The sequence below is a fragment of the Colias croceus genome, chromosome 20, assembly GCF_905220415.1.
Source record: "Colias croceus chromosome 20, ilColCroc2.1".
In the NCBI taxonomy this organism is placed as follows: domain Eukaryota; kingdom Metazoa; phylum Arthropoda; class Insecta; order Lepidoptera; family Pieridae; genus Colias; species Colias croceus.
The window spans coordinates 8,630,141-8,652,968 of NC_059556.1; the positions used below are offsets into that span (position 1 = coordinate 8,630,141).

Sequence of the window (22,828 nt, forward strand, 5' to 3'; positions counted from 1 at the left end):
CACCAAGTTGCCAAGTTAGGTGTGAAAGGGATAAAAAAACATACAGGCGTCAGTCAAGGTCATAATATTTTCTTGTGACAAGTTAATGTTCATAGTGCAATCTCCAGTCAATGAATAAGGATTGATCTACACAAAGTTTCCAAATAAATTATTTTTGACTGGACCTTCTGAGTTTAGACCCAAAATTGAGAAGAAAGTGGTTTCAAGCTGCAAAGAGGAATGAATGAATGATTACTATCCAGTATCCTCCAAAGACTATTATTATTTTGATGCCGTGAAGACCACTTTTTTACTGTGAACTACTAAACGAGATATTCGTGCAATATTAGTTTTTTAAAACGTATTTAAGATTGTTTGAGGTATAAAGTTTTAGGTATCTAGTTTGTAAGAATGCATGGATTTTATAATGGATTTTTTATTATTTTTTTTTTGTTACGTAAAAACAAGTGACGTTACGTAAAAAGAGCTGGGCGGCCAGAAAATGAATAATTATAAATGAACAATACGATACCAAATAATTAATAAAACACCGTTCTTTATCTAAATTAATTTATTATGAACTAAGACTTAGATGATTAACATTAACTTGTGCAGAGTGATACTAAATTTATTCTTTACAGTCCGTAGTAGTTAATTCCTTAAAATATTTCACTTAACAATTATTTACATTAAATAGTTTACAATTACATACCATGTTACATTTTGCAGACGACATCTTGTTAATTTACGACTTAAATAAATAAACCCCAAAAATAAATACGTAATACGTAATCAACGTATGTATAAAAAATATATGAAGCATTTGATATTTTTTTGATAATTTTTAATCATTGTACCGTTATTACACTAAATAGCACTAAATTGAGACTAAATTCAAAGTTCGGGATCCGGTGCATCGATGGCGTATCCGCATTTTTGTAGGGCGATTTTTATTTCAGGGAACACTGAAGCATCTTCTATTGTAGCGGGAAGTTTGATGCGTTGTGAACGCGCCATTTTTGCAATGGCGCCGCGGAGTGCTTTTCCGGAGCGGGTGCGAGGAAGCGCGGGAACTGCAATCGCTTTTCTGAATGCCGCGATGGGGCCGATAAGATGACGGACGAGGGCAATCAGCTCTTGTGTTACTGTGTCTTCTGCTACTATTTCTTCGTCTGTAAACAAAATATGAAAATTAGGGAAATGTCTCGAAGTGTACCTAGTTAGTCGAAAAGAAGTAGAAATGAAATTGTAAATTAGACACTGAAGGTAAGTCATTTTGTGTAAAACATATACATTTTTCTATCAATAAAGTCGCATGTTTCCTATAGAAAATTTGTAGAATTTTACCTAATTTGACTAACTACTCATACATAATAATTATACATAACAAAGTCCTATGATATTCCATTTCGTTTCTTCATATTAACATCAACAGTATCATGTATGTTTGTATTTGTATAACTTTCTAATTACCTACCTACGCCACCAAATCTACAGATTGCCTAATCTTGACAGCTAGACAACTAACTAACTACCTAAGTACTAACTTATAAAGTTATAAACTGTATGCAGTATGAAAAGTAGTGTAGTCAATATTCATACTTTAGTTATATCCCGTTACCGGTAACACGAGTATTTTATACTTATCGCGGGCACCAGATTAGTTATGTATGTGTTGATGTTCATAATTATGTAATGAAATTTTTTTATAATTTAATTTATAACTAACCATCCTGCGGCGGGCGCATCACATACAAGCACAAGGGCACATCTCCCTTAGTGGGGTCCGGCGCGCCGACCACCACCGCGTCAGCGACCCGCGCGTGCTTTAGTACCACGTCTTCAATCGCCGCGGTTGAGAGTCGATGACCTGCTACATTGATGACGTCATCAGCACGAGCGACCACCCATACAGCGCCTTCAGCGCTTATCCAGCCTACGTCTTGTGTGTCGTAGTAACCCTGTAATTTAGAAACGATGCTTAGAAATCTTACAAAATTTACAGAATACAGAGTCTACAATACGTAATAGTAACCCGGGTATCGTTTGAATTTGAAGTCTAATTTTTGTTGGTAAGTTGAAACTACTGTTTGATTTTACGCGAGTAGGTATTATTACATTTAGAATTAATTAAAATTTCATAATGATTATTTTCCCGGCGTTTCGCACGCTTTGCAGCGCCCGTGGTGGCGGGAAGACTATGTAATAATATTATTAAGAAATCGCGTTTTAAATCCATTAAAAATCTTTAATTTCTAAGTGAAACATGCTTTAGTAGAATTCTGCGTTTGTTGTAGTCCGTAGTCATTGTAATTATATTGCTATCATGAAAAAAATGACTTTTTTACTATTGAACGTGAAAATGTTATTTAGTTATTAAACATATTCAAGTCAGTTTTACGTTTTTAACTTCTGAACCGATGACATTATTGAAAAAAAAAAAATGAAAATACACCAATAGATCCAAATCAAAAGAACTTACTGGGTAATTTTCGAAGTATACTTTCTTGAATCTCTCATCAGACTTCCACAATGTTGAGGAGAAGCCAGGAGGCAAAGGTAGCTTCGACACTAACCGGCCGACTTCCCCTGACTGACATTCTGAACCATCTTCTCTGATAACTCGTACTGTTAAATAATAGTCAAGTATGTCGTTATGTTTCATTGCGTATTGTACATTATTGTTTAAAAGGACTTTTCCGCATTCAGAAATTAATTCAGTGAAATTTGTAGGAGAGCCCGTGGGAGATCGTCCTTCACCGATCTGATAAACAGATGAGACGTATTTTTTTATAAATATTTTTTATTAGATAACAAATATGCCTATAACTATCCTATCGACAAGTAGTCATAGCTATTTTTAATTAAATTACCTTTTATCGATTATTTTTTCATCACCTTCATACTTTTGATAACCCAATGAAATTTATTTTACTGATAGTTTTTGATACACAGAATATGCCTAGGTATGCTTACCTACTCATTTCAGTGTATAACCTGGCAAGCAGGTGTAAACAGGTAAGTCAAAATAGGAGACTCCGTCGATTGAGTGATGAGATAACTTATCGAAAGTTATCTCAAATTTTAGATTATTTTATTTCAAAATTAGGCATATATATTTTATACTTGCCTGCGAAAAATCGCACTAAAAGTACTGTAAAAAAAAATAGCCATAACCACTTTTCGATAGGCAAGAAATTATAGGCATACTTATTTGTTTATAAAAAATATTTAATAAAAAATACGTCTCATCTGGTTATCAGATCGGTGAAGGACGATCTCCCACGGGCTCTTACACCATAAGGCATAAAGTTATTCTTATGACGCGGGCGTGAAAGGTTGGCCGGCGGCCGCGTCTGGTTTAACTTTTTAAATACATCCTATGTAATGCTATAATAATATATAATTAGGTAAGTCATTGAACGTAGATATTAAGAATTATTTTTACACTAAACAATCATTTACAGCTTATAGTTAAAAAATTCTGCAGGAAACCAGCAATTCTTTAATATTTGGCTTACCTTATGTTTAACGTGAAAATATTATAATATACTCACAATCATATCCAGGCACAGGATACCCTGAAGAATGGGGCCTAATCGCATTGACTCCATAACCAAGACAGGCTGCTGTGATAGGTGAGCCTGATTCTGACTGCCACCAATGGTTCAGAACTGGCACGCCGAAGATACGTTCTGCCCAATGCTGAAAATGTTAACGTTTTTTTTAAGAATTGTAAGTACTACTATCAAATTTTTTGTGCTCAACTATCTCTTTTTTATATTTACTTCTATTCCTGTTATTTTAGTGCACAATAAAGTATTTTTGTTTGTTTGTCATTTATTCAAGGTCTAAACTCTTAAATATCTATCGAATTTCTCAGTCATAATCTTCCTAGTGGAAAGATAATAATAGAGGTTTTGACAGAACGTTTCTTACGGTCTGATCAATGAAATTATTTATTAGTTAGATATAATATGTAGTAAAACTAGATTTTAAAATCAATTATCGAAATTTGCGTGAAAAATGATATGCGTTTGATTTTCAATAAATTACGGCGAATGTTTTGTTACGGCGTGGACGGGAGATTTTATATAGGATGTTCTGTCATGTATTTCACTACATAGTATAAAACAAAGTCGCTTTCTCGGCCCTTTGTTCCTATGTACCTTTATATGCTTAAATCTTTAAAACTACGCAACGGATTTTGATGCGGTTTTTTTAATAGATAGAGTGATTCAAGAGGAAGGTCTTAGTCTATAATTTATTAGGTTTTAGAAAAAGCGGGCGAAGCCGCGGGCAGTAAGCTAGTATACCATAAAAAAGTTTAAGATACATAATTTAATATTGTTATCTATCTTTTGACTTTTGAGTACAAAAGCATCCTGGTTTACGCGGGAAAATCATTTTATCGACTGACACGTGAACGAAGGCATAATTGGCACAGCTAATTATTAACTAACGTATTTAATAAGGCACTACATAATGTTCCTGGTCAATTATAATATTAAAAAGAAAATATAAATTATTAATCATGATGTAGTCTATGCCTTACAATGATATCACTTTTTTTTAACAAAACATGTCAGAGGCCAAAGTTCGGAAAGTGTCAACAATTTACATAGGTAATAATATATAAATCATCGTCATCGTTTATTTGTAATAATTGTTTGTATATACTTTTACAAACGTGGACTTAAATTAACTATGTAGGTACCTACATATTGTAACAAAATTAACTGTGACGGAGCTAATCATTTATTTAATAACTAGCTTCCGCCCGCGACTCCGTCCGCGCGGATGTCGGTCTTCGCGTGGATGGTTATTTCTCCATTTTGAGTACCTCTGTCAATAACATCTTATAAATATCTATTGGACCCAATTCCCAAATACGGCTAGGCCTATAATAATACGCAACGTGTGTTCGCGGTTCTACGGAACAAAGTCTATGGATAAAACTGAAAAATTAAGATTAATTTTTTTCTACGTATTTTTCCAGGATAAAAAGTATCCTATTTTACGCCCAGGATAATAAGGTATAATTATACCAAGTTTCATCGAAATCGAACCGATAGTTTTCAGGTGATGCCTTCACATACAGACAGACAGACAGACAGACAGACAGACAGACAGACAAAAATTTTTTTAATCACATATTTGGGTTTGGTATTGATCCAGTAACACCCCCTGCTATTTATTTTTTCAATATTTTCAATGTACAGAATTGACCCTTCTACAGATTTATTATATGTATAGATTTATGAACCGTGATTACATATAAAAACGTGCTGTTATATTATTGCACGTTTTTATATTATTTGCATATAGGTACATATTTTTTCTGCACATAATCTACCCTCGATACTTAGGTACTAAAAACCAATCGTTTTTAATTATACTCATTTTGATGAGTTCATAAGGCTTCATTTGTTGGTGGACGATAATATACTTGATTATTATTTCTAGGTATATATAAGTAGTAAAATTTCGGTTTTTATTTTTCAAAAAATTTAACAAAAACGAAAGCCATAAATTACATGCAAAGTTAATTACATGGATGCAATAACTAAAGACCGTCAAAACAACGATTAATTATCCAAACACGAACTTTGCTCTTCCTTTGTCATAATTAAAAATATCGTCATTTCTTTTTTAATTAAGTCAAATTAAATAAACATTCACCCGCTTTAGTTTATTTTTTTATTTTATTATTTTACACAGGGTGACTGCCGCCGTTGGTGTACTATACTCGATGGAGCTTATAGTTTAGCAATATAGTCTGGGTTTAAAGTTAAACTCTAGTATCTAATAAAGCTTTTGTAATAAGACGGTTATACTCACTCTAGTCTCCTGGTCGCAATGTTCGCCAGCCACAAAGATAGTTTTCAAGGATTTAACGCAGTACCTCCTAGCGTACTTCCCGTTAGGATCAGCTCGCTTCAACACTCTGCACACGGTGGGGATCGTGAAGAGAGCGTTGACACGGTGTTGTTCGATTATCCTGGTAACAAAATTTTAATTTTGTATGAAAAGTTTTTACTGGTTAAACATGAAACTTATGACGATAGAAGAACGTAAAGTACTCGAGAATTTATTTATTTTTAAAAATTTTCAATCTTTATTGACGCAAATGCTGTAAAGTAGTAAAATAATATTGCATTTAAATAAATTATTTCATCATCGTTATCAATTAATTTTGGCAATATCACTAATCACATCCATGTACATATTTATTCCTATCGCTCACAAATCGTTTAAATAAATGTTTTAACTCTACCTAAAATATTGTCCAGGATCCGGCGTCCTATCTGGTTTGCCTTCATACAGCACAGACGTCAGACCAGCCAGAAGGGGTCCGTAGCAGATGTACGAGTGTCCGACCACCCAGCCGAGGTCTGACGCCGCCCACCAGACGCCACGCTTGAGGCCATATATTGAATGCATGGACCAGCAGACGGTGGCGGCGTGACCGCATGGCCGTTGCAGACCTTTTGGGTCGTCTGTTGTGCCTACGAAATTCAAATTTATTAAATTTGATTCATAGATAACATAACATAAAATCTTGATACTACTTGACCTTGATTAACTAGTACTTAAGTTTATTAAATTATGTATAATATGTCGTGGCCATATCGTAGATTTGCTCATTTCATGAAGTGGCCAACTTAGTTTGGACAGATCGTTAAATCGTCAACGTTTCACGATTTGGTCATCCACATTTGGCCAGATCGTCGATCTGGCCAAACGTGGATGGCCATTTCACGAAATGCGACCATTTTTGTTTCTTTTTTAAAAAGCGATTCGCTTCTGGCACTCGCCGGCCGCTGCCGCAGCACGCTCGCTTTGCTCGCTCGGCTCGTGCGTTGTTTTTTAAAGTCTAACCTAACCTAACCTAACCTATATTTTATACGATCTGGCCAAATGTCGATGACCAAATCAAAATCAAATCAAATCAAAATCAAATCATTTATTTATTAATCGTGAAACGTTGACGATTTAACGATCTGATCAAACTATGTTGGCCATTTCATGAAATGAGCAAATCTACGATATGGCCACGACATATTATATAAACTTATACCTAGTATCTAAATTGTTCTAATAACAAATATAGCTTTATTTATTTATTTTATCTTATGTGATATTTACCTGATGTGTACAAAATATACAAAGGCTCGTTGGCCTCCAAAGGCACGCATGGTACTGGATCGCTTTCCATAGCTTCCTCCCAACAGATATCCCTGTCTTTCTCTAGGGGACATTCTAGAACTCGACGTCTTTGGTATATGATGCAGCTACGGGGCTGGTGCGAACTTTGGCAGAGCGCTTCGTCTAATATGTCCTTGTATCTGAGGAAATTATACAGTCAATATAAGAACTACTAAATACCTACAGACTAGTGGTAGGTAAGTAATATGGATAAAAAGGCATGAGTATTAATGTAGATTATGGTTGTGCCAATGCTTTTTTGAAATGTGTTAAAAATGATTCATAGTTGGCGTTTACCACCATCTTTTTTTATTTTTTACAAGCAACCCTAACGTATTTATTAAAAACGTAAATTATACATAGTTCTGACTCTACAGCTGCTAAAAAAACAGTTTAAATTTTTTACAACATACACTTCACAGTTGAAGCTTTCCGATAGTCTTACAGTACTAATAATGGCATAAAATAATTGATACTTGTATAAAAATCGTTAAAAACTTACCGTACAATCTTGTTGGGCTCTACACCGCAACTTGCGGCAATAATGACTGTCGGTTCTGCGTGCTCTATCCTTGTTCTTAATTCTCTGGCAGCAAAACCTAAATAATGATACAATTGAAATAATAAAAAAGCCATAAGTATAAAAATTATATTAATTGAAATTGTTAAAATATTTGTTAAAATTATATGAGGAAAATGTGCAATTAATATGTAGTAGGTATTTTAAATAGGAAAACAATCATTTTCTAGAAATTTACCTTTGGTAATAAGGCCTTGAAACTGACTGATTATACTCCATTATAATTTTAATTAACAATTTAATTTTTTTAATTATAATGCACGAATAAAAAATGCATTGAGAGCTTTCAATATTTATAAGGAATGTCGGATTAAAATAATAAAAATTTGTAATATTATGGTTGATGCGAGAAAAAGTTTGAAGAAGAAAGGAGAAGACAAACAGACACAAAGTGTGTAGTGTGTTTTCTGTATCTTTATATATATTGTGTTTATATAAATTGAGTGGCATACACAGTGTAATTGAAGGTATGGATAAATAAAGATTTTTATTATTATTTTTTATTATTATTTATTTATAATGAACCTTGTGTTCCTGTTTGAGTGCAATTATGTACCTATAAATGGAATATGGGCTAATAAGGACGGTACAACTTGTTCTCTACATATCAACCAACAATGGCGTGTGTGCCGAGCAAACGTGTCAGAAGTGAGACTTCTTTAGCAAGATTCAAAGATACCATCATCTTAGTACTGTATGACATGGCGGTATTGCAATTGAAATTTACTTTCAACGCGCTTACAGAAGTTTCACTTCAAAAGTATATAGCACAAAGTTCAACAAACCCCCGAACACGACGGAGTGTATGCCACCAACTCTATTAGTGGCTAACATGGCTATGACTGCTTCGGGAATGAGTGGCATGTAGATCACCACGCGGGAGCCACGTGTAACACCCAGGGAAGACAGCTTGCCGGCCAAACGGGATACCTAGGTAAATAGTTAAAGAATTATAGTTATGGCTTTTATTTTTGGGCATTTAAATACAGGTAGGTAGGTACACAGTTTAGAAAATAGATAATATTATGCTAGTTACGAGAAACTGAGAACCTCCGTCTTGTAAATGTTATCCTACCAAAAACATAAATGTAAAAATTGGAGCCGAGTTCAATCGTTGACTTAATTTGCCAAAAAAAGAAATGAGATCTAAATGTGTGCCAAGTTCTGCAGACAGTCCAGAAATTTATTTACAAAGATGTATTAAGTTCTTCAGTAAGATGTGCTAGTTTTTAGAACTTCACAAAATATAAACAGTAGGTATGTAAAACTAGCCTCATCAAATTATGGGGTTCAATAGGTCATTAGTTGTTTGCTTTGTGAAAATAATTATATTATTCAAATTAAAAAAGTTATATTTTGGAATTGTAATAACGGTACTTTAGAATAAGTTACAAATTAATTATTATGGTTGAGGGTAAATCTATTTCTTTTGTAATAAATCAGTCTGTCGTTGAAGCCCGCCTTTCATTTACGTATCATTGGCGACGAGGCAGGATTTTTTTTTTCTTTGTGTTTAAACTGTTTGTTTTTTGCGAAATCCAAGATGCCTATCGGTAAAATTGAACCTTTCAATTTGAGTTCGAAGCAGTGGCCTGCGTATATACGACGAGTAAATCAGTATATTACAACAGAGTATATTACAACCTTTACATAATTTATTAAAAAGGGACGTGAACTGGAAATGGGATTCAAACTGTAGGGAAGCGTTTAATGAGGCAAAGCGATCACTCTTAAATGAACGGTGTTTGGCACATTACGAGGAAGGACGCGAGTTAGTATTGGCGGTGGATAGTAGCGCGTATGGGATGGGCGCTGTGCTGGCGCATCGCTACGCGGACGGCAGCGAGCGGCCGGTAAGCTGTGTGTCGCGCACGCTTAACTCGGCTGAACGTAATTACAGCCAACTTGACAAAGAAGCGCTCGCTATTTTGTTCGGTGTAACGAAACACCACCAGTATTTATTCGGTAGACGATTCACATTACGCACAGATCACCAACCACTAACATATATTTTTGGCAGTAAGGGCGGTATTCCGCAGACGGCAGCGAGCCGTTTGCAGCGATGGGCAGCGCGTCTGGCTGCATACGATTTTAAAATTGAATTTGTTAGGTCAGCGGACAACGGTCCAGCTGATGCGTTATCGAGGTTACCGTTAGCACGAGAGGGTCACATTACAGATTCAGTAGATTATTTAAATTTAGTTGCGGACGCATTACCTGTTTGTTACAGCGATGTCGCTGCGGAAACGGAACGTGACAACTTATTGTGTAAAATTAAGCGGTATATTCTTTTTGGCTGGCCGCTTAGTCCGAGTTGCGATGAGGAGAAACCTTATTTTGCTAGAAAACATGATTTTGTGGTTGAACAGGGGTGCGTTATATATAAATATAGAATAGTCATTCCTTACGTTTTACAAAACAAAATTTTAGAGGAGATTCATGAGGGGCACCTTGGTATGAATAAAATGAAAACTTTATCACGAAATTATGTATACTGGGCGAGTTTAGATAAGGATATTGAAGACTACTGTAGGTCGTGTTCGGCGTGCCGCTCGGTGCTGGACGCGCCGGCGCGCGCACAGCTGCACCCGTGGGAGTTCCCGCTGCACCCGTGGCAGCGGGTTCACGCAGATTTTGCAGATTGCGGGGGTGTACGCTATTTAATTTTAGTGGACGCACATTCTAAGTGGATTGAAGCTTATTCAATGCGGTATACGAATGCAGATTTCACTATAAAAGTTTTGAGAGGCATATTCGCAAGGTTCGGTCTACCATCGCAACTTGTAACTGATAACGGTCCACCCTTTTCTTCGTATGAGTTTAAGACTTATTGTAAAAATAATTGTATTAGGCACACGACTTCGGCCCCTTATCGGCCACAAGGGAACGGGGCGGCGGAAAACGCCGTTAAAATAATTAAAAAAACTATTAAAAGAGCGTTATTTGAAGGCGAGGACGTGAGCACAGCACTAAATAAATTTCTTTTTAAATATCGCAATTGTGAGCACGCCACGACGGGTATATCACCAGCATTAGCACTACAAGGACGACGCCTACGCAGTCGCCTGGACGCATTGCGACCCGACGTGGCGGCTGCGGTTCGCGATAAACAGGAAAAGCAAATCGCGCGCAGTTCGGCGAAGCTACGGGAGTTTAGCGTAGGGGATGCTGTGCTCGCGAGGGATTATAGGTCTAAGGAAGATAAGTGGGTAGAGGGCACTGTTTCTAAAAAGACAGGACCGGTTTCATATAAAGTCGAGTTAGGAAACGGCATCGAGTGGCGAAGGCACGTCGATCAAATAATATCCGCGAAAAATAGGTTCTCGTTAACACGAACAAATGCCACCTGTGCAAACGACGCGGGTGACCTTGAGGGCGGTAAAAAACTCGAGGGGGAGACGTGGGAAGACGCAGCCAGTGGTGACGAAACAAATCACCAGTCAGAGACTGCAGGGCTGTCCCCACCGGCCCGCGTAGAGGCGGCACCAACGGCGTCGCAGGTTAGCCCTGAGACATCACAAATGTCCGCTCGTGCACTGCGTGCAATTAATCGAGCAAAAAAATTATTGTAACGAAGGATATGTAATTTAGGTTCTAGTAGTATTTATATTATATTAAGTATATGTAATTTGGGTTATGGTATTTATAATTTATATGTATAGTTGTACGATCAAGGCGTTTCTTTATGTTTATTATGTTCCAAGCTGTCTTTTAAGTTTGTATGTTAATTACTGTTGTGTCTTTTAAGTTGTGTGTTAATTTATATTATGTTATTGTGATCTTGTTGCGGAGGAGTGTAATAACAGTAGTTTAGAATAAGTTACAAATTAATTATTATGGTTGAGGGTAAATCTATTTCTTTTGTAATAAATCAGTCTGTCGTTGAAGCCCGCCTTTCATTTACGTATCAGGAATAAACATTGTTCTCTAAGGGAAAATAAAACAATTGAGTGTTCAGTCAACCTAAGAACTTAATACATCTTTGTAAATAAATTTCTGGACTGTCTGCAGAACTTGGCACACATTTAGATCTCATTTCTTTTTTTGGCAAATTAAGTCAACGATTGAACTCGGCTCCAATTTTTACATTTATGTTTTTGGTAGGATATCATTACTTTTTGTACAGAAAATTACTCTGCAAATTTGATTTACTTTATAAATATAATACTTTTTATATACGATTTTTTTTTCTTGCGGTTTCTCTGTATGGTTTGTTTAGTATTATTTTCTATATTTTCTTGTATGTTATGAATGTCAGCGCACATTGCCCCGTCATTATCTGCAATTTTCTGCAATTTTTAAAACTCGTTTTCTGTTTAAAATATTACATGATTTACTAAACATCCAGCGTGAATTTGTACACACACTATTACCAAGATGCAAAGATCGTTGTAGAAGAATCGTCGCCTTACTCCATGACGTTACGGTATTGCCATGACGCGATCTTGAAATTTTACTCTAAACGCGCCTAAAGATGTTTCACTCATATTAATATTACGCAAATTAAATCATTTCGACCTTCGACGAAGCCTTCTTCCACACCATTTATGGTAATTATTTTTTCATGCTTGTATTGGCTGAACATGTTTGTGTTTTATTAATATAATTGTATCACCATTGAAGACCATGTTTAAAGCAAAATAAATATTTTATTTATTTATTTATTTACACTGAAATTAAAACTAATACTCATAAATAAAGAATAAATAAATGTGAATATGTAAAATTATATATTATTTTTAACTGTATGAGCAATATTTTTATTACAATTTTCTTTTATTTTACGTTTAATAACAGTTTTGAATAAAGAAATCATGCAATCGAAGTAATCCGCCCTAGCGATACTAGCGCGAGTGAGTGTGATGTCAGAGGCGCTTCGAATCTACAGATGTTTCGTCCTAAAATATGTAAACTTCAATAATCTATATCTCAGTCATTTATTGATGGATTTCAAAAATTTTTTCGGCCACTGATTAGTTTTGATCTACTTTTTAAGACTAGTAAGGTGAATATACTATTTTCTATTTTTTTAAACTTTTCCATTTTTCCATACAAATAAAATTAATGTCATTGAAAAAAAAATTAAATACAAATAAATTCAGTATTTTCTGATTTTTTCCTTTGTACACTCACTATTACCTAGTTGATTACAAAATTTGAACTTTCTAGGTCATCTGGAAGTGGGTTAGGTTTTGTATATGTCTATAAGTCAGTCAGTCTTAAAAATTGCGATTTTTGGATATTAATATCTACGCAACCGTTTAATCTGTATTTATGAAATTTAAGGTTCTTGTTTATCTTGAGGTCCTCTTGATATGTACCAAATTTGGTTTATATAACTTAAATAGTTTTCGAGTTATAAGGGGGTGAAAAGAGGCTCGAAATGGTTCGTGTAAATATACACACGGCTGCTGCTCGCCAGTTCTCTTCGCTTGAACTCGGCTTGACACGCTGCCGCGTGTCTAGATACAGCTATCATTAAATAATTCCCTAAGATTAAAAATACTTTTATTACTAGTAAATAATGCCGAGGTAGTTTGTTGTGATTGACAATTAATAAAATAGATAATTTCAGAAGAAACTTTTAGAATATACAACGCTTTATGTTAAAATTAATTAAATTTTCTTTACACACAATTGAATTCTTACCTGATTCTGCAAATCAGAATATGTGATTCTCTTGACTGTGTCTGTGAGGGGGGAGTCGTGTACCAACGCGACCTGGTCTCCCCTTCCGTTTGCTACGTGTCTGTCTACTGCGTTGTAACATACTGACATTTCACCACCGACGAACCTAAAACCATTTTATTGCAATTTACATAACTACATCGGAAATAATCGAATAAACCAAATGAAATTTTAATGTAACGTTGAAGTAGCCGTAGTAGTATAGTTTTAAATAATAGCTATCGTCTCGTCTATATTATGTCGTAGGCATATTGTTTGATTTTGTCATGATATACGAACAGCGACGTAAGTTTAAAAAAGCTCAGCATTTTCTATTTAAAATGAGAAATACAAACAAGAAGAGCCACCAACATAAATTAATTATGAATTAATTACTGTAGATAAATTAACATCAGCGGTGGTTTAGGCCGAATTCTGAAGACTATAATATACTTACATATTTAAATGCAGCTATAAAATTCACAATCGTATTATATTTATTTATTATTATTACAATATGACTAACTACAGGCGGCAAAATAAATCCGCAAATAGCATACCATTTCGTAAAGGGTGGGTTGCTATCATCTAGCACCTGATCCCAAGGCCTGGTCCAGTCCAGCTCCTTGCCAACATCCGACCAAAAGGCCTCGGGGTCCTCCAGGGACCTCCGGTAGGCGGCGTGGTACTCCGGCGTCAGGTCATTGTCCGCTGAAAATGTGGCTTATTATTTATTAATATGACGAAAAAATGGATGTTATTTTTGCATAAATTTGTGATTAATAAGAATATTTAGGGAAAGTGAAAACAATGAGAAAATTCCATATTTTTATAATAATTGAAACAAAGGAATAATTGCGCGGTTCTGGTGAGAAATGGCGTTAGGGTGCTTTTCCACCTTCCATGTGCAGCTATTCTGCGAACTTTTAATAGCTAGGCTGTGAAACTTTGTGACCGTTTCCACTTTCCACTGATGACATTCATTCATCCTTCCATTTATAAAACACATCTTAGTTTGCGTACAACATCTCCTGGCAAAACAAAATTTTCGAACGTGGATTATCTTATATACCTATTAGGGAAATGACATAAAAAACAAGGAGGTGTGAAAAAGAGTTATCCCGCTAAAGTGCCTAGGCGACGCATTATTCAACATTGAACAAGAATAAAGCGTTGTCATGTAAAATTTTGCTAAGTCTCTCTTGCATACTGAAAAAGTTATCGGTTCTCAATAAATGTAGAGTTTAACCACAGACTAATAATAATATAAGTACTACATATACAGTTTAACGCTTCACGTCAACTCTAAAAGTCCTTAAGAAGGTCTCTACTTCATACTACTGCGCTGTAGGTACTCGCCGCAATTTTTCGAACAACCGTCTGATGATATATTTAAGTAAATTAATAAAAAAAATTCTAATGTTATTTTAGACTAGCTTCCGCCCGCGACTCCGTCCGCGCGGATGTCGGTCTTCGCGTGGATGGTTATTTCTCCATTTTGAGTACCTCTGTCAATAACATCTTATAAATATCTATTGGACCCAATTCCCAAATACGGCTAGGCCTATAATAATACGCAACGTGTGTTCGCGGTTCTACGGAACAACGTCTATGGATAAAACTGAAAAATTAAGATTAATTTTTTTCTACGTATTTTTCCAGGATAAAAAGTATCCTATTTTACGCCCAGGATAATTAGGTATAATTATACCAAGTTTCATCGAAATCGAACCGCTAGTTTTCACGTGATGCCTTCACATACAGACAGACAAACAGACAGACAGACAGACAGACAGACAAAAATTTTTTTAATCACATATTTGGGTTTGGTATCGATCCAGTAACACCCCCTACTATTTATTTTTTCAATATTTTCAATGTACAGAATTGACCCTTCTACAGATTTATTATATGTATAGATTCGGAAAAGAGATATCGTCAAAGGACTGATTTATGACGCAACTTTCAAAAATGCGGTGAGAGATATTCAAACAGAGCATAACTATTAAAACATTTATAAAATTATCCAGGAACACCCAGTGAAAGCCTACGGCATAACTACCACATGCTACCACATAGTTACTGGACATAATATACAATTACGAAAGGCAGAAAATTTCTGTCGAATCCTATGCCCATAATGATTCACTGCAGTGAATAACAACTACACTATTATAGTGAAGGCTGATAACCAGCTATTCGATGTACGAATAATATAATGTACAAAACCAAAACTAATAAGTAGGTACCAATTAAACGCATTCCGATATATATAACTTTCAACTTAAATATAATAGCTATAATAATTATAAATTTTAACTCAAATCATAGCGTATTATATTGAAATGATTTTTTTAACACAATCATCAATTGATGAAAACTGGAGTAAATAATCCATTGACGTCAGTTTGTTACAACATACATAAGGACGTCATTGACCTTTTATGCTAAAAAGTTGTATTGTTTACTAACTTTTGCCCGTGGCTTCGATCCCATTAGGTTTCGTCATTTATGATTATTTCCTTGCCCTTGACAACGTGTTTGTTAAATTTTATAATGAATCAGTAAGTATATTAATATCTTAATCTTTATAAACAGAATTATATAAAAAATGGTGAAGGTTCCTAATGCGTTCTAAAGTTTCCTAAAATGTTTACTAAAGGATTTTTCTGAAAAAGATTAAAAATAGAGGAAAACCTCTGGGTTTTCCTCTATTTCAATATGATACTATAATATAGTTAATCTATACTAATATTATAAAGCTGAAGAGTTTGTTTGTTTGTTTGATTGTTTGTTTATTTGTTTGAACGCGCTAATCTCGGGAACTACTGGTCCGATTTTAAAAATTCTTTCGGTGTTAGATAGCTCATTTATCGAGGAAGGCTATAGGCTATATACCTACCATCACGCTACGACCAACAGGAGAGGAGCCCCGGGGGTGAAACCGCGCGGAGCGGCTAGTGTCAGATAACTAATATTATAAGGCTGAAGAGTGTGTTTATTTGGTATCTTGAACGCACTTATCTCAGGAAACACACGCCCGATTTGAAAATTATTTCACTGTTAGATAGTCTATTTATCGAGGAAGGCTTTACGGCATCACAAAACTGCGGGGTACAGCTAGAGTGATATAGTTAATGTGAAATTAAAAATAATAAGCATACTTAGTTAGGTAGTTCGATGTTAAATGTTTCACTTAGTTGATCTAGATCAGACATAGAAATTCTGTTTTTATGTGAATAATTTATGTGTTTACATCAATGATATTATAAAAACAATTATTGGTTTACATCGTAATAAAACATAATTATTATGTAATTTAACAAAGGTATATTTTTACTTCTGACCAAATTTATGTCAAATTAAGGGAAATATCGAAGCGTAATTTTGATTAAAAAGATTATTTCGCTTTTTGTGTTGGCTCAAGTGAAAACTATAAAAATGAATTAGATACCTATAATATTTAATCATAATGTAATCGCTTCATTGTTTTGGAAGTAAAAAGCAATTTTATTAACATAAACGTCTGCTACGTAAGCATAATCTCAATACTATTATAAAGGCGAAAGTTTGTAAGTATGGATGTATGGATGTTTGTTACTCTTTCACGTAAAAACTACTGATCCGATTACAATGAAATTTAGCACACATATAGAGGGTAACTTGGATTAACACATAGGATAGGTTTTATCCCGGAAATCCCACGGGAACGGGAACTATGCGGGTTTTCCTTTGAAAATGCGGGCGAAGCCGCGGGCGGAAATTATAATAATTCTCATATGTACTTAGGTATTACTTAATGCATTGTGTAAAATATATTATAGGTAGTAATTGTGCTACAGCCCTTTGATTATTTTGTGTTTGTCTCGTTGCATGTTTGTGCATAAAAACAAAAGAAAAACTATAAAACCGTTTTTTTTTGAAGGTGGGTTGGTAGTTTACCTATTCCTGAGTGACAGAGGTAAGACCATTTTGAATGCCAGTTAAACATTAAAAAACACGAGATTCACTTAGGTATCACTTGTACGTATCTACACGTGACATTGGATTTTATAATAAAACTAGCTTTCCAACCCGTAGCTTCGCCCGCGCAGTCAAAGAAAAACCCGCATAGTTCCCGTTCCCGAGGAATTATTCCCGGAATAAAACCTATCCTATTTCCCGGGGTAAAAAGTAACTTATGTCCTTTCTACGGTATCAAAATATCTCTATACTTTTCATGCAAATTGGTTCAGTAGTTAAGGCGTGATTGAGTAACAGACAGACAGACAGAGTTCCTTTCGCATTTATAATATAAGTATGGATTGGTTAACATTTCTATAAAATACAACTTTTATCTACAAAGGTACATAGGTAATTCATGATAAGATCAAACATTTATTTATTCAATATAGGTAATTCATGATAAGATCAAACATTTATTTATTCAATAAGACTTCTACTGCAATTTTTTTTTTTTTTTGTATGGTGTTTCTCAATGTTAGCCAGAAGGGCTTCTACATTTTAACGCGGACTTCTACTACAAGTAGAAGGACTTTTGAATACTTAGATCTTACTTAGATATAGTCATACTCTACAGAGAAAAGCCGGCAAAAAATTATGATTTTTCCCTTTTCAAACAATATCAGCATCGATGATAGATATCTATATTCTATAGTTTATTTTAGTAATTGTTACTTAACAGATATAATTTCATATAGGTAGTTACCTAACATATTAGAAAATAGACCACGCGTCACTAAAATTAAAAATAGAAAATGTTAACTATGAAATACCTACAATATTAGAATTGCCCCAGTCCATTGAAACATTAAAGAAAATTACATCATTTTTTACTGAATAAGTTAAAGCTTTCCAGATAATAATAATGACGGAAGTTGAATGAATTTAATGAATTAAAATTTAACGGTTGATTTAAATTTAGAAGTGATAAAAGGTATTTATGACTCTACAACTCTACTCGTAAAAGAAATTTGTAAGGTAGAATATCTTTGTATTGAGAAGTATGAACTGCTTACTGGATCGTTTCGTCACCGATCAGCACTATCACGTGGCATGGCATAGTAGAGCGTGTTGCTTTCCGATCCTGACACGTTCCTAATACGGTCATAGTATGGTACGTTATAGTGGGTAGAGTCCTTTAGGATTATTAACTATACTCATTTGTCTAATAATAATTAAAACTCAAGCTTTCATGGAATGATAGATACAAAAAATAAAGAGTACTTTGACTTCAGATGGAAAATGTACCTGTACCTTTTGTTTCATTTTAAAGTACCTTGTATATTAGGTATGTATGTACACTGTGTATTTGATATTATAGTTCCGTTTAATAATACGAAAGATAACTTTTATCTTATTTCTAAATATAAAATTAACACATTCTACAAAAACCTTTCCTTCTGCATTCATTATATTAGTTAGGTACAAAGTAATTTACAAAAAGTTTTCATCGCCACCATCATCATAATCTCTATTTACAAATCTGTAATAAAGTACGGCTCAAACGCTTTTATAAATGGACCATCACTCACCAAAGCTCTCAAGATCCGCGGCTGTTACAAAAGATTTCTTCTTAAGTTCACTAATCGAAGCCTCGAATTTGTTCTTTTCAATTTTAGAAGCGACGGACCCTTCTCTTTCTTGATACATCTTAACGCGTGTCAGTCGCGATTTAAAACTATTTTTTTATGGACACCACGGTTCAAGTCACCAATGTTAACTGTATTAGTATCCGATCGAATCGTATTCATAATACATCATTTATATTCTGTATATGAATGAGGGACCTATGAACCCACTGAATTATTGAACAACTTACTGAAAAGAGTTTGACGTACACCGATTTTTAAAAAGAATTGTATCATAGATCCCTGATAAAGCGTACTATTTAAAATGCCAACAAATACTAAAAAAGTTCCTTCGATCCGTCCGTTTATACAATATTATCTGGTAATAAGTAATAAGTACGACATTTTTAATTATTATTTAGAAGGATACGAGACGCGTATCTAGTAAATATTTAATTTAATAACCAAATAATTAGACCTACGCACCTTTAATCATTAATCATGTTTTTATAATAGGTATACTATTACCAATCTGAATATTAATTTTTAACCGACTTCAAAAAAAGGAGGAGGTTATCAATTCGGCCGGTATGTTTTTTTTTACGTATGTACACCGATTACTCCGAGGTTTCTGAACCGATTTACGTGATTCTTTTTTTTGTTCGATGCGGGATGGTGTCGAATTGGTCCCATAAAAATTTTATTGGGATAGGCCCAGTAGTTTTTATTTTATGAGCATTTTTGTCTATATTTGTAATTGTTGCAAGTGCAAGTTTGAAGTCGGTTGTTTTTAACGCAGTTATCTACTTGTTATTAGGTATACTTTAATAAAAGTATGAAAAAATTGAACATTAAACGCCGTCATAATTTATTTTTTTTTATTTATCTTTTACGTTTAATTGAAAGTTACGTTAAATTCAATTAGGTTGAATAAATAAAATAGATGCAACAATAATTATAATACATTGTTAAAACAACTATTGAATTATGTATTAAAAAGCACAATTCACGTGACGCTTCATCGAAATTGTTAAATGACAATACAATATTCTAAAAGAAGTCTAAAAGTATATAAAACGAACACATATGTAGCTACATTTCAAGACTACTATATCCTATCTCAAACCAATCCCTCCCGGGTTTTTGTAAGGTTTTAGACAGCTTTTAGTGTAAGTAGATATTATTATAGTTGAGAAAGTGTATAGATCCTAGATCTATGTTTTCGATAGGGTTGCCAACCGTACTATAATACATAGTATTGTACTATATTTCGGGTCTGCGTAGTATATACTGTTGAAAACATACATAGTACGCAAAAATACTATATTTTCAACACCGACAAATGTAACAAACAAATCCTTCATTAAAAAAAAATAAGAACGCGCCTTTTAATTGTTAAGATGGCTAAGTCATATTAACCTATTGCGCATATACCAGTGGCGAGAAGAAAGAAACAGAAGTAGTGTATCTATACTAATATTATAAAGCTGAAGAGTTTGTTTGTTTGTTTGTTTGAACGCGCTTATCTTGGGAACTACTGGTCCGATTTGAAAAATATATATATTTTTTTGTTTTTCCCATAAAATACTATTTTTTTTAATGTACTATATTTTTTACACCTTATTTATGATATACTATACATATGTTGATGATGATGATGAAGTGTTGGCAACCCTAATTTTCGAACACATTTTACTACATCTAAGACTTAGACGATGACCGTACTTAGATTCTAAGTACGGTCATCGTTACAAAATTCTGTAAAATGAAACTTTTTGTAGATACGTATTGAAAAAACACATTTGATTTTAGTAGGTACTTCCGTATTCCATAATATAAAATGACTAGGAGTAGATATAAAATTAAAATCATTTAATAATAATATTCTTGGAGAGATTTTTCTCATCTTTAAATCAGATAAGTACATAGTTACCTATTATATAAAATTATTTAAATCCTTTGTTAATTTTATTTTATTCATAGGAAGAAAATATTGTAGTAAAAATTATATTAAACATGGAAGTATGTTTTTCTATTTTGCTTTATCAAATACTAGCGGTCCGCCCCGGCTTCACCCGTGGTACATATTCACGTTTTCTCTACATAAGAACCATCCTCGTACTTCAAAGAATATAATAAAAAAAGAATTAACGAAATCGGTTAAGCCGTTCTCAAGTTATGGGCTTACCAACACATTTTGGGATTCATTTTTATATTATAAAGATTACACTCGCAGTCGCAGGATAACCTTAGTATTGTTCTTCTTATATTTATAATGTTCATTCATAAATCCAAGTGCATGAATAGATAAAATCCTTTTGTTATCTCTCACCACAAGAATAGATCATCTATTGAGAAGCGTGTCTTATTTTTAGCAAAACCTTCAAGCGAAGAATACAGCCTTTGAGTTACAAATATTGAATCATTTGCATTCCTATACATGTGATAAAAGTCTACCTATTTTAATAGTTTTATTAATGATACTAGCTTCCGCCCGCGACTCCATCCGCGCGGAAAAATTAAGATTTATTTTTTTTCTACGTATTTTTCCGGGATAAAAAGTATCCTATTTTATATCCAGGATAATAAGGTATAATTATACCAAGTTTCATCGAAATCGAACCGTTAGTTTTAACGTGATGCCTTCACATACAGACAGACAGACAGACGGACAGACAGACAAACAAAAATTTTAATCACATACATATTTGGTATCGATCCAGTAACAGAATTGACCCTTCTACAGATTTATTATATGTATAGATTGTTGAATAGGAATTTGTTTTGGTATTTTTTTTACATTTGAGAATGTTAAATGTACTGTAACGGTGCATTTACATCAAACGAGCGAATGCTCATTTTAACCACACTATGTCAAATTATTTTAGTGTAAACAGGCGCACTTTTGTTGTTCATAGTGCGTTCGAAAAGACTCTAATACTGAACAATACTGAATACGAGTTATCGTTTACTGCTGTAAGCTGTTTATTAATTTAAAAAATATACCATTATCCAGTTTAGTGTCATGTGGTCTTATTGTGGAATGGGTTTATGTAAGTTGTCGACGTAACAACGTATTATAGACTCAATTTTTAATTTTGCTCCGTACCATCTACCTACTTAAATAAATATGATTACAGCAGTACCTATATGTATAAATTTCCGAGTGATAACCTACCTCCAGAACCTCCTCCTAACAGCTAACATCATACCATAAAATCGCTCCATCGTGTCGTGAAAGAAGGACAAACATTTACCTAACACAGTTTAAGATAGACAAATTTTATATTACTAGAAGAAAATGTATGAAATTCATATTAAAATGTTTGAAATTCTATTAAATTACGGTAATAAAGAAAACATAAGAAACACATTTTATTGCTTTTAATTAATGATTATTTCAGTATGTACCTACTTACGATAAATTGTTGTTGGAATAATGCTGTTTTTCTTTATTGTTCGTGAGTTTTCATGTATATTTTTGTTTATTTTTATATTAGGTAGATCTTACCTGTAACTAGTTAATATATTATCTATATTTTATAGTCGGTACTTACTAAGTGGTTACTTACTTATAAAAATATACAATTAATTTTGGGTGGCATAATTATTGTTTATGATTTATTTTTGTTTTATCACAATAATTGGTTGATGTAAGAAATACTAGTTATCGTTTCGTGATTGGCATCATTTTTTTTTAATCTAAATAACAAATATAAAATATATGAATACCAAACTCATGTAAACATCTTATTAACATTATTAGCTATAAATATTTGATGAGGACGTTAATCTCAAACATTTATAAGGTGAAAGACTTATT

General features: G+C 33.8%; 1 protein-coding gene across 1 annotated transcript; it reads right to left on the reverse strand.

Annotated features, from left to right (window-relative positions):
- Positions 1-800: 800 nt before the first annotated feature.
- LOC123701087 (acyl-CoA synthetase short-chain family member 3, mitochondrial) lies at positions 801-19,171 on the reverse strand. Its single transcript, XM_045648524.1, has 12 exons — positions 18,970-19,171; positions 13,996-14,146; positions 13,418-13,562; positions 8,554-8,698; positions 7,691-7,787; positions 7,129-7,328; positions 6,257-6,488; positions 5,821-5,980; positions 3,537-3,684; positions 2,462-2,607; positions 1,709-1,940; positions 801-1,151 (listed from the first exon to the last, which is right to left on the reverse strand). Exons 1-12 carry the CDS (start codon positions 19,085-19,087, stop codon positions 874-876), a joined length of 2,052 nt encoding a protein of 683 aa, XP_045504480.1. The 5' UTR covers positions 19,088-19,171; the 3' UTR covers positions 801-873.
- Between the last annotated feature and the right edge of the window lie 3,657 nt (positions 19,172-22,828).

Coding starts and splice junctions, on each gene's coding strand:
- LOC123701087 (XM_045648524.1), bottom strand. CDS start 19,087: ATGTATCAAGAAAGAGAAGGGTCCGTCGCTTCTAAAATTGAAAAGAAC. Junction 6,489..7,128: donor GTATATTTTGTACACATCAG/GTAAATATCACA, acceptor TGAATTTCGTAG/GCACAACAGACGACCCAAAA. Junction 3,685..5,820: donor ATTGCGACCAGGAGACTAGA/GTGAGTATAACC, acceptor TAACATTTTCAG/CATTGGGCAGAACGTATCTT.